Consider the following 12,987-nt stretch of genomic DNA (forward strand, 5'->3'; position numbering starts at 1 on the left):
AACACCCGGGCAACGCCGGGCTGAAATGCTAGTATTAAATATATTCTGCCTAAGATATAGTACTGTTATATATATATATATATATATATATATATATATATATATATATATATATAACTAATTTGGAAAGTAAGAAAAAGATGACTTTGATGTCATCAGCTAGAAGTGAAACTAAAACATTTAGTGCTTCAGCCGCACTTGCTAACATTTTATCTCAACAAATAAGAAGTTATAAAATTAAACCATTTTTAGCTATGCTTAGTTTACACATGCTCTAATAGAAATGTCGGCAAGTTGAAATGAACATTTTGCATTTCAACTTTCCAACTTCTGTACGCAATATTCATCCAAACAAAGATTTGACTCATCCTTGGTACATGATTACTATTTCCTGTTAATTTCAGTTTTATGTGACCAGTAATTTAAGAATTCAGCAGTTAAATAGTTACACACAGACATACATACATATATCTACTGCTTTACTTATATAGATATGCTAGGATTCCTTGCCACGGGATTCCTGATCACGTAAGAATCGTTTTCCGGTCGTCAACAACTAAATGTAACTTCTTTGTGTGACAAAACCCCATTGATCGATTTGGTTGATATGCCTATAACTTGGATTAGTAGAGAGCATGAGTTGTACAGTGGCGCATCTCTGATCTCACTCGTTAAACATTGTGTCATTTTCAGACATGATAGAAGGCTCCTATCACTCACTGGATTTGTACATAACTGGCCAACTAGTAGATGGTGTGCAACTATAAAGGAAAATCGGTTTTCATCAAACGGAAATGGAATCATATTTCCATGGCGACAATTTTGTTCGTTACAAATTGATAGTTGTAGTGAAATAGAAATAAGGTTGGTACTTGTTATGACAATGTTGAAACAAATGATCAGAAAAACAATAGAGTGGATCGGAACACCATCGTAGATGTTTCCGTATTTCTGGAAGTCGTGCGTTAACGAAGATGTGATTTTATTGATTTGATTTTCTCTTGAGAAATGATCGAATTTCCAGATTGCCTGAGTTGGTATTTTATGTCAATGAGTTTGCATCATCATCGATTGATCAGCGGGGAGAAATATCGAGACGTTTATGAATAAATCAAACAATAAATAAAGAATAAGCGAACGAAAAAATGGCATAAATAATCCTGTTTAAATATTAAAACTTTAAAAATCGGGAAAAAAATGTCCGTTTTGTCGGTGTGAACGTGCAACCTTAAGATAATGAATCTGTCACCATAACCACTGCTCTACGATGGGGTCAGCAAAGTAATTTTTTTTTCTATTTAAGTCAATTTGAGAATGCTTTTCGCGCATGCATGTTTTGCTAAATTGTTATTGCAAACGTCTATTTCTATAGAAATAATTGTCCGTTTTTTTCTAATTCTCACATATTATTCAACCGAGACATCGTCCTTTCAGACAATATCTGTTTCGACCCAGTTTGATGCCGCTTTGAAAACAATGAGATATAATAAAAAGGCTGACTGAGAAGCCATTCATGGTGAAATATCTTTCCACTTCCTGCTGAACAGTGCACAAATGAGACCACTGAATGGTTCAAAACAGCAATTAAAGCACATGTTCCCACACGGAAGATTTATAGCAAGCCCCACTCTCTAAAATGGTTTATTTCTACTTGTGCAGCTACCACCATGCAAAGGCAGCATGCATACCGCAGATTTAACCGACATAAGTCCCGTTCAAACAGACAGAAGTATATAGAAGCCAGAAATAACTGTAAGAAAGAAATAGTGACAGCTAAGTAAGAATTTACGGAAACCACCAAAAAAAACGCATTGAAGCACAGAAATTAGGAACCTGTGACTTCTGGAAAATCTACAACAGTGTAGTAAATAATGGGCAATCAACAATTCCCCCATTATCCAAAAATCATGAGGTTGTTTGCGCAGCAACCGAGAAGGCTAACATGCTTGCCAGTCGGTTCGCCTCCAACTCCACAATGGACCCTGCTAAGCACTTCCTCTCTGACTTTCCTTTGCAGATAGACGCCACACTAGACGATCTGAAAATCACCCCTTTTCAGGTGCATGCTACCATAAAAAAAATCTTGACACTTCAAAAGCATGTGGACCTGATCTCATCCTGGCTATGCTATTTAAAAATTGCTCTGCCAATGTAGCTTTGGTTCTCTACAAACTTTACAACAAATGCCTTAATGAATCTTGCTTTCCTGCCTGCTAGAAAACTGTGTCTGTGGTACCAGTTTTCAAGAATTCTAGCGAAAGAACTGACCCAGTAAATTACTGCCCCATTAGCCTCCTCCCACTTTTTGCCAAAATATTTCAGTCCCTAATTAACTAACCTCGAGTCCATCACCTTACAGATGCTAAACTTCTGACCGATCAACAATATGGATTTAGGCAAGCCTGTTCCACGGCAGACATCCTAACTGTAATCTCTGAGTAGGGGAAGGTAGAGCGGTAGCTCTAGATATATCTAAGGCCTTTGATAGGGTATGGCATGAAGGTCTTATCAGGAAAATCAGATCATACGGTATCACTGGAAGAATACTTAACATTATTAAATCCTTTTTAGATAAGAGAAAAAAAGCAATGTGATATAAATGTGGGAGTGCCTTTTCTGTGAGATGGGTATATATGCTGATGACACCCCACTCTATAACAGACACGACAGGAAAATAAATGAACACATAACTAAAGAAATGGCAGAAACACTAGAGGACGACCTCCAATCTGTAGTGGAATGGGGACAAAAATGGATGGTCACATTCAATGCTGTCAAGACTAAACTTGTTTCTTTCAATAACTACAAGAAACTTTCTCTACAACCAATAGCAATGGCCAAAGACTCTTTATCTGAAAGAACATCTTTTATACTCCTCAGTCTAAAGTTCACAGGAAACATGAGTCAGAAAAATTACATTGAAAGCATTGCCAGGACAACTGCAAAAAAAGGTAGGTTCTATCTTCCGTGCTAGAAAGCTGCTAATGCTCAAAAGTATCCTGTACCTCTACGGAGTATTGTTGTCATATTTGGGCTGGTGCATCTGCTACTAGTCTCTCACTCCTAGACAAAGTTCGAAAGAGAGTCGCCAACCTGATAGTTCTGAATTTTCATCTAAGCTTCAGCCTCTGTCCCATCGACAAAATGTTGCATCCCTCTGCCTGTTCTACAAATACTTTAACGGTGAATGCTCCGACGAGCTGCAAGCACTTGTACCCCCTTGACGTAAATACCCCCGACAAACCCGACAAGCAGCAAAATCTCACCCCTTCACCGCTGAGATCCATAGATGTAAGAGAGCCTTCTACTCCAGTAGTTTCTACCCCAGAACCGCTAGACTTTGGAATTTCCTTCCGGGTTCCTGCTTCCCCAACTGTACTGACATGCAGAAGTTCAAGTGTAACGTTAACCAACATCTTGCTGCCCAACTCTCCACATAGTACCCCTGTAGCTTATGTCCCTGATAGTAGCCCCTACATCAAAGTGGCAATATGCCTTGTTTGGGGTGAAAATGTAATAAGAAAAAATTAATAAAAATATATACATATTTTTATATATATTTTTTTTAATCTACAGAATTTAATTTGAATCATTATACTTATATATATATATATATATATATATATATATATATATATATATATATATATATATATATATATATATTACTATTATTATTATTATTATTATTATAGTATATTATAGTATATTCGTAGTAGTTATGTAATTATTTAGACGAATGGAAAAAATAAGGATAGCATTGCATTGTGGGTAATAAATTTACTTGGATGGCAGCCATTTAAGGCGTTCGATTCTGAATAAGTTCGCAGCACAGCCACAGCACAATCAGTAACGATCTTAATGTTCGCCCGAAATACTACAGATAGTAAAAACTAAAGAATTAATTAAGTCGTAAAAAAAGATTTAATTGTTAAATCTTTTTTATGTTGTTTATTTAATATCATCTTGTTTTCCAGTTTTTATGAAAATATTTCAACCATAAAAGTACGTAACAAAACGTAAGTGTAATATTTTTAATTCCTTGATTTTTATCGTTTATTTTTTTGCATTTTTATAATTTAAATTACCTTCTATTTTTTGGTTTTCAAATAATGCAATCAATTTATTTATTTATTTAAATTAGAGTAAATAATTGTTTTAAATTTATTTCTTAATTTTTTTTCTTTTTTTAAATTCGATAATTATTTACCGAAATAATAATAGATATTATTATAGATATATAAGAGATAATTTGATTACCGAATACGCAGAAAATATTAATTATCGTCATTCTGAGCTTTTCTGGGTTAAAAATAAACGAACAAGAAAAGCGAAATATGTTATGAAGGAAATTGGAAAGATAATTAATGATGATTCACGCGACTCAAAACACGACCGTACCGGTGTCGGCGGGAAAACCTGTCGGTGTGAAAATGTTCCGATTACCAAACCGGACTTCTGTTTGAGTTTAAAATAAATGTGTAAAATATATTTTAAAACAAAATAAAAATATATGCAAAAGTTTCTTATATTTTCTTTCATACCAATTTGCTTATTTATTTTAAGCTAAAACAGGAAGTTCTATGTTAAAAAGAACATTTTTCACTTCGACACCAGTACGGACGCACTTGGAGTCGCCTATGCTTCTGGAATCTTGTAATTAATTTTATAAAAAAAAAAGTTAATATTTAATTTTTAAAAAAAAAACCGATCATATATGATGCGATCGGCAGTCTAAACTAAACGAGGTACCTCCAACGCGCGCCACAGATTTACCCCCCCATGTATGTAATAATGCAATGTATCTGTAATTTAATTTAATATTATCACCATATCTTTTTTACCATTTAAAAAAAGCTTGAAATAAACTATATATATATATATATATATATATATATATATATATATATATATATATATATATATATATATATATATATACAGCATACAAAAATAATGAAAATGCGAGACCAAAATGGTGTATCTATTTAAAACAACGTTCCTATGTATTGATTATTTCAAAGCTGTAAACACACCGGTGTTTAAAAAAATCTTGCAAAATTCTAATAATGGTCAGATTTTCATGAAATTTTCGATACATATTTGATTTTAGGTGCTTCTACACTTTGTTACCGAAATTGGAGACGCCATTTTTTTTTTCACACACTTGCTATCTAAATCTAGGGGAGACATCATTATGGTCGAACGATTGCTTCCAGAAAGGGAAAGAATAAATTTACCAAAATTAACATTTATTACTTCCGGAAACGTTAAATTAAACTAAAATTATCTTTTATTACTTCCAGAAACTTGATAAACCGATATTACTGGAGAAAATGTATCTTGACAATTCAAAAAAATGTTTAAAATTGTTTATTTGTTCGAAAAAAAAAAAAAAATACACACACACACACACGAAAAAATAAACAAGCAAACAAAAAAAGCTAATAAATGTTTTGGTTTTGTTTTAGTTTTCAAATGGCGCTTGCCCAGTTTAAAGTATTATGAATATGTCATTTCAATTTTTAAAAAAAGTTCCATGAAAAACTTTCCCGTTCTCATTAAGTAAATCGAAACATTTCCAATTAAAAAATTATGAAAATATGTTCTCTTTCACTTTCTTTATTTACTTTTAAAGCAACATTGGACTTTTATCAAATAGTTTTTTTTCCAAACAAATAAATAATTTTAAACATTTTTTTAAATTGTCATTATTTTTATTTAAATCTTAGTGGAAATGTACTGTTTTGTTTAAACAAAAATACCTTTATTAAAGTTATGGTTTTCTGTAGTAAAAAAAATGAAAGAATTTATTTTTTGCTTTTTTATGAAAATAAAACATGGTAAATTATAACAATTTAAAAAAAAAATAATTTAATTTTTATGGGAACATTACAAAAAAAGTCTGTATTAATTAATTCGATATAGCTAGAAGAAAAATGAATTCCTCGAACTACTGATATTACTATTGAATTAAGCATTGTTTGTTTAATATTTTCACACAAATAAAATTATAATTGCAAACATATTTCTACTTTTTTTTTTAAATTACAGATTTCACATAATTTTTATATGCAAGACTTTAATAATTTCCTTGCTTGCATGAATGTTAAACTTTTGCCGGAACATAATTTTCATATAATCTCAAACAATAATGAAAAAAAAATTAATTTAAAAACTCTGAGCACAAAAAATAATTAAATTAAAAATGATAAAAATTGATACAAACATTCAGAATAGGAATGTACAGATGCACGTCTGGGAAAAAAAAGAAACTTGACACCTCCTACCTGTATTTGTTGCGTTTTTGGCAAACGGCAGAATTACTTGCTTTTGAGGGCTAATTAAGCTATTTTTTGTACAAACAAGATGTTTTTGTTTTTATTTAATTCAATATCTTAGGACTTTACTTTACGAATTATCTTTGAAATAGACCTAGAAAACTAATATTTATCTTTTAAAGGATTTTTACAATGAATTTATTTCACTTCAAAATTTAGCTGAATTGGTTAGCTTGCATAAAAACATTTTTCATATCTTTTTTTCACATGTACAAATATTTCTTTTCTTTAGCAAATTAACATTAGTCTCTAATCTTCCAAATACAATCAAAAAGTAGTCGGAAACCTACAAAAAAATTATGATAAATTGGCTTTCAAAACTACGTCCCTCTATCTGTATCCGCCCATTTTTGCCCGTACCTAGCATTTAAAATTGTAGACTCTTTTTAAAATTCCATTTATAACATTATATAATCATTTCTTAATGTTGCAATATTTTAAGTTATAAATTTATTATATTTTTTACTAGAATATCTTGTTCTTTTCCATGTTTTAGCTTAACCATATTACTTATCATGCTCGCATTTTTCTATTGTAATCCATGATTTTTCCAGGATTCCAATAAATTCACTTGTTCTTTGTTTAATTTCAGTCTAATTTTTTTGCCCCCATAAACATTTCATACACATATGTAATAACAATGTACAGCACTCATCTGCTTTCAATAAAATCTCTCCCAATAATCTCCCTTTCATGCTTTCATTCTCTCTGCTTCACTTGTTACTTTTCTTTTTGCAAGAGCGGTGAATTGGTAGCAACAGTAGTTGCTGAAGCAACACGGTTGCTATGGAAACCAGTCATAAAAAACGTCAGTCCCTTCTTTGTTTTTTCATGTTTGCATTTTTTTCTATTTGTTTTAATGCTTTATTCTTTGCATGTGTTTTTATTTTGTTTATTTTTACCTAACAATACCCAGTATATATAGCTAATAAATAATAAAAATACTTTGAGTTTGTGTAAAAATATGCTTGATTTATTTATAGGTACAATGTCAGGCCACACAGAACTGAAACCATATTCGTGTACGCTTTGTGGATCTACATTTTCACAGAAAGCAAAGCTAAATAGACATTTGGATATACACAGTGGTGAGAAGCCATTTTCCTGTGACGTTTGCAGTTCATCGTTTTCTAGAAAAGAACATTTGAAGGCTCACATGCGTGTACACACTGGAGAGAAACCTTTTTCCTGTGAAATATGTGGGTCTTCTTTTTCTCGTAAAGGAAACTTGAAGGTGCACCTACGTGTACACACTGGGGAGAGACCGTTCTGCTGTGAGATTTGTGAATCTTCGTTTACTACAAGTGAAGCCTTGAAGGCACATTTACGTGTACACACTGGAGAGAAACCATTTTCGTGTGAAATATGTGGGTCTTCATTCTCACAGATTGGAAACATCAAATCACACATGCGGACACACACCGGCGACAAACCATTTTCGTGCGAAGTATGTGGCTCTTCTTTTTCACACAAATCACATGTTAAGTGTCACATGCGTATACACACTGGAGCAAAACCATTTTCATGTGACATTTGCGACAATTCATTCTGCACCAAATCAAGTTTGGTACAACACACACGTACGCACACCGGTGAAAAGCCGTTTTCATGTTCGATATGCAAGACATCCTTTGCCGTGAAGGGAAATGTTACAAAGCACATGCTTATACACACTGGGAATAAACCGTATTCATGTGGGACATGCGGCTCCTCATTTACAGAGAAATCCGATCTCACCAAGCATATGCGTATACACACTGGGGAGAAACCATATTCATGTAAAACGTGCGGATGTTTGTTTTCTCAGAATGGACAGTTGAAAAGACACATGCATGTTCACAACAAGTATAAAGATCCAGCAGAAGTTGAACAGGTTGAACTACGAAACTATGACTCATCCACCATACTCTCCAGATCTCTCACCTACTGACTACCACTTTTTCAGCTCGACAACTTTCTGCATTAGAAATGCTTCAAAAACCTAAACAAAATTGAAAAGGTACAAGCTTATTCAGAACAAGTAGAAAGTATTTTTCTTGTGAAATTGTGTTAGATATTGGAGTGCTTCTGACTCTATGAACCCGCAATTTCCATAAAGTTACTCGAGTGTGCTTGGCAGATGATGGGAATAATTGGAAAGAGCCGGGCAAGCCTTATTACAAAAAATTAAAATTGTTACAACCATCCCCTCCCCATATTTATATAAAACCTGCAGATCTTCGTTTAGTCAGAACAAACAGTTGAAAAGACATGCATGTTCGCAACAAGTAGAAAGACCCTGCAATGTTGAACATCAGAAACTTCAATAACACCCACATTAGTCAACAGAAAAGACCCAATTCTTCTCCACAACAATATCCAACCACACATTGCTAAACCAACACTGCAGAAGGTGAATGAATTGGTCTATGAAACTCTGCCTCATCTACCATACTCTCCAGACATCGCACCCATTCAATACTAATTTTTCAAGCATATCAACAATTTTCTGCATGAGAAATGCTTAAAAACCTAAGCGATATTAAAAATGCCTTCAGCGACTTCCTTGCTACCAGAGCACAAAATATTTACATTACTGGAATAAATACAATTTTTTTGCATTGGCAAAAGTATGTGGATTCTGATAGTGCTTATTTTGATCAATAAATTTTTGTTTGAGCTGAAGTATGTTCATCTAAATTTAAAACTTATAAACTGCAAGAACTTTCTTCTCAACTTGATATATATATATATATATATATACTAGCAATGGGTACCCAGTGTTGCCTGGGTGTACATGAATTCCGTTTGGAACACACCTGCTATACTAATCATTTTCATAGCAGCGAATGCCCGTGTGATCACAAAAAAAAAGTTGCCAAATAGATAGAACCCCTAAAAAACTGAAGATCTACCAAAAATTAATTCCAAAAACAATTACATTTTTCATCATTTTATGTTTCTAATGTAACTCTCCCCCCCCCCTCCAAAATAAAAAACTGAATTTGTCAAATTTTGGGATTCATTTTGTTTATAAAATTGTTAGGTGAAAGTACAGAATGGTGTCATAAAAATTAATTAAATTTATCATTATTTTATGTTTCAAATGTAATTTCCGCCCCCACTACAAAAAACTGTATTTGTCATGTTTTGCCAGGTCTTGTTGAACGCTTTGTGGCTAAAAAGTGGGTGTTCATTTTACGTTAAATTTATATAGAAAAGTGATCCCCCACTTTAAAATGGTAATTTTTTTCTGCTTTCATATTATTTATAAAGGCTGTTTGAACGTATTAGGGCCAAAAAAGTTGTAATTTTTTTCTTAGTTGTTAAACGATACTAGGTCACGTTATAAAAATTTACCTTTTTTTAATTAGAAATTTAAGTTTGTAATCGATGAGATTAACGTGAAAAAAGAAAGAAAAGTGTAAATTGTGGAATTCAGAGGGGGTGGGTCAGTAGGTGTATCAGAATTTTTGTAGGAATTTTTCACACCCCTAACACGAAACTGCAAATAAAATATAAAAATCTCGTAATTTCTCTGTTAAAAGTGGGTTATTTATTTTCTTTATGGATTATACTTCCAAAATAAACTATTGAAGTTGTTTTAAAAGTAATAGAAATATTTTTTTTAAAACAGTAATGAATTTTCCGAACTCAATATTTTTCAATTTTTAAACTTTAAAAATCTATCAAAATTTTTCTATTGATTCTATTTTTACGATATTTTCAGGGTCAATGTGAAATTTTATGTTCTTTCCAATAAACCGAATATAATATTTTAGACAAACGTTTTTTTTTTAAATTCACGCCCCCACCCATTTTCAAGTTTCTATTAAAAAGTAAAAAATTAATTTACTCACCGAAAAGTAAATAATTAATTTACTCACAAATTGAAGAGAAAAGGTCAATAAATAATACATTCAAATTTAAAACAAAAACAAGTAGTGTTTTTTAGAATTTTACCTGTAAAGTTTGAAGTTTAAAACCTTTTTTTAACCACGTTATTTGGTTTTTCTTTTTTTTTTAATGGAACCTTGGTCCTTGCTCCTTTAATTGAAAAAAAATTAGGGCTTGAATTACATTTTTCGAGGAGTTATAAGCTTGTAAAGACAGGGGGTCGAATAATTCACGCCTCCCATTTTGAAATGTCTATTAAAAAGTAAATAATTAATTTATGTACCAAAGTCTTATATATCACAAATTGAAGAGAAAAGGTCGATAAATAATATATTCAAATTTAAAACAAAAAAAGAACAGTTGTTTTTAGAAATTTGCCTGTAAAGTCCGAAGTTTAAAACCTTTTTTTTTTTTTTAAAAAACACGTTGTTTTTTTTTTTTAATGAAACCTTGGTCCTTGCTCCTTTAATTGAAAAAAAAATTAGGGCTTGAATGACATTTTTTGAAGAGTCATAAGCTTGGAAAGACGGGGTGGAATTATTCACTATTTTTCACGAAATTTCTGATACACCTAGAACTGCACGCCTGTGGAATTGTCTTCCGTTTTCCTGCTTTCCAGCTGTCTATAATATGGTTGTCTTCAAATCCACTGTAAACAATTTCTGATGAGCCATTCCACTTAAGTTAACAAATTTACCGATATTCCATTACTATCGATAACTATATTGTCCTTTTGACTACTATACACTCTTTAACCCTTATCCTTGAGTGGATTCTCGGCCTTGATAAGTGGTCACGCCTATAAAAAAAAATGTATACCGAATTAATTTTTTTCGTTTAAAAATTAAATTATTTCGTTTTCCTTAATAAAATTTTATTTTTTCTTAAAAAAATTGGTAAAACTTGTGGAGAAGGCTCTGTTTTATGGTTGTTTTTAAAATGGAACGGAAATTTAAATTTGGTCCTTGCTCCTTTAATTGAAAAAAAAATTAGGGCTTGAATTACATTTTTTGAAGAGTCATAAGCTTAGAAATATGGGGTGGAATTATTCTCTATTTTCACGAAATTTCTGACACACCTAGTGGGGCAGTAGATTTTTTTTTGGGGGGGTATTAAACGATGCTGGGTCAGTATGTCGCATTGTAAAAATTTACCGATTTCTGTAGAACTGTTTAAAGAATAATAATAACAAACAAATGAAATGTTCCAAAGATTCTAAGGCGCAAATAACTCTAAAAGTTTTTTAAAAATTCGATGTTGGAATAATAATTCCAAATAAATTAAATACGTTATCAATATAATTGTTTAAAATTTATTAAATAACAATTTTAAATAGAACACTTAAAACAATTCTCTCGCTAGAAACATTAATTATGATACTACTATTTAACAAAATCGATATGCAAATGACGTATTTTCTTTCTTGTATCTAGTTTGCAAGAATGAAACTATACATAGAAATAAATGAAAGCGTAAAGTAAGGAACCTTTTGTATATGGTAATGAAATTGTGAACAAACAGACAGACAGGAATACGAATTTTTATATATAGATACATATAAACACCAGATGCACCCTGTATATATATATAGAGTGCATCTTGTGTTTGAGACTTCAATGACAGCTTCTATTCGAGACCTAAAACTTTGGCAGGCCTGTATAACAGTAAGCAGGCAGCGAACAATAGTTGGGGCAATAGACAAAGAAAATATTAGAGATTCCAATACAAAGAATGTGATTATAAATGAAATCGTCACATGCAAAGTCAGTGAGATAAAGAAGGCTGGGCATTTGTCACCACTTTTTCACCACAAGCCAACCATCAAACCCACGCACCTTTCAGTAAATGTCAAACCAAGAATAAGAATTTGTCACAGAAAAGCTGATTGACGTTCATGGAAAGTAGAAAATATTTTCCTGTGAAATGTGTGGATCTTCATTTTAATGTTAAATAAAAAAAAACTTCCATTTTGTTGAATTTGTAATTATTTTGGAGATGAGTAAATTGTGTAATTTTTTATTCAATTATTTGGAACATTATCCTCATCTTTTATTTCTTGTTTTCATGACATTTCGGCCAATTATTCCTCTGGCCTTCGTCAGGTTAACCACGATGGGATAGGAATGACGAATAACTATATCCATAGAAATTGCTGCCTTCAATAGTCATTGTTATCTCACCTTATAAATTCAACTTCAATGGATAGAAATGCAGAATATCTACGATTCCAAGTGAGCATTGTCTAGAGGTAGCGGTTTCGATCCCACCCAAAGCCAGTCAGAGGATTAGTTATTAGACATTATTATCCTGTTGTGATTAACATGACGAAGGCCAGAGGAATAATTGGCCGAAATGTCGTGAAAACAATAAATAAAAGATGAGGATAATGTTCCAAATAATTGAAAAAAAATGTCCATTTTATTCTACATTTTCTGTTGCTGGATTTTCTTGTAAGCCCAAGCTGAAAAGGCATGCGAATAGACATAGATATGTCTTTTGATCATTACTTACTTGAGTTTGTATGTTTAATAGCTTATGAATTAGAGATATCATTTGATTCAACGTCTCTATCCACTGTGCTACAGGGCCCGTGGATAGAGATGGTAAATCTCTACGTTTCCAGGTGTAAATTGTCTGAAGACAGCGGTTTCAATCCTACCCAAAGCCGGCCAGAGGCTTACTTGGCCAAATCGTGGTGAGACGACAACAACTATGAATGGCAGTAATTGCTGAGAATGCAGTTAAGACATTCAGAGTTCTTATCACGTCA

The 12,987-nt window shown here is 32.2% G+C and overlaps 1 protein-coding gene across 1 annotated transcript in view; it reads left to right on the forward strand.

Moving 5' to 3' along the window:
* LOC145269170 (uncharacterized) overlaps positions 1-9,296 on the forward strand; it is a 61,798-nt gene extending 52,502 nt beyond the window's left edge. The window contains exons 3-4 of the mRNA XM_080124779.1: positions 3,991-4,005; positions 7,325-9,296. Of these exons, the coding sequence (XP_079980905.1) occupies positions 3,991-4,005; positions 7,325-8,271 (962 nt within the window). The 3' untranslated portion in view covers positions 8,272-9,296. The remainder of the gene's footprint in view (positions 1-3,990; positions 4,006-7,324) is intronic.
* The last annotated feature ends 3,691 nt before the right edge of the window (positions 9,297-12,987 follow it).

This window comes from Euprymna scolopes, chromosome 45 (genome assembly GCF_053919585.1).
Source record: "Euprymna scolopes isolate OS-2025 chromosome 45, ASM5391958v1, whole genome shotgun sequence".
NCBI lineage: Eukaryota > Metazoa > Mollusca > Cephalopoda > Sepiida > Sepiolidae > Euprymna > Euprymna scolopes.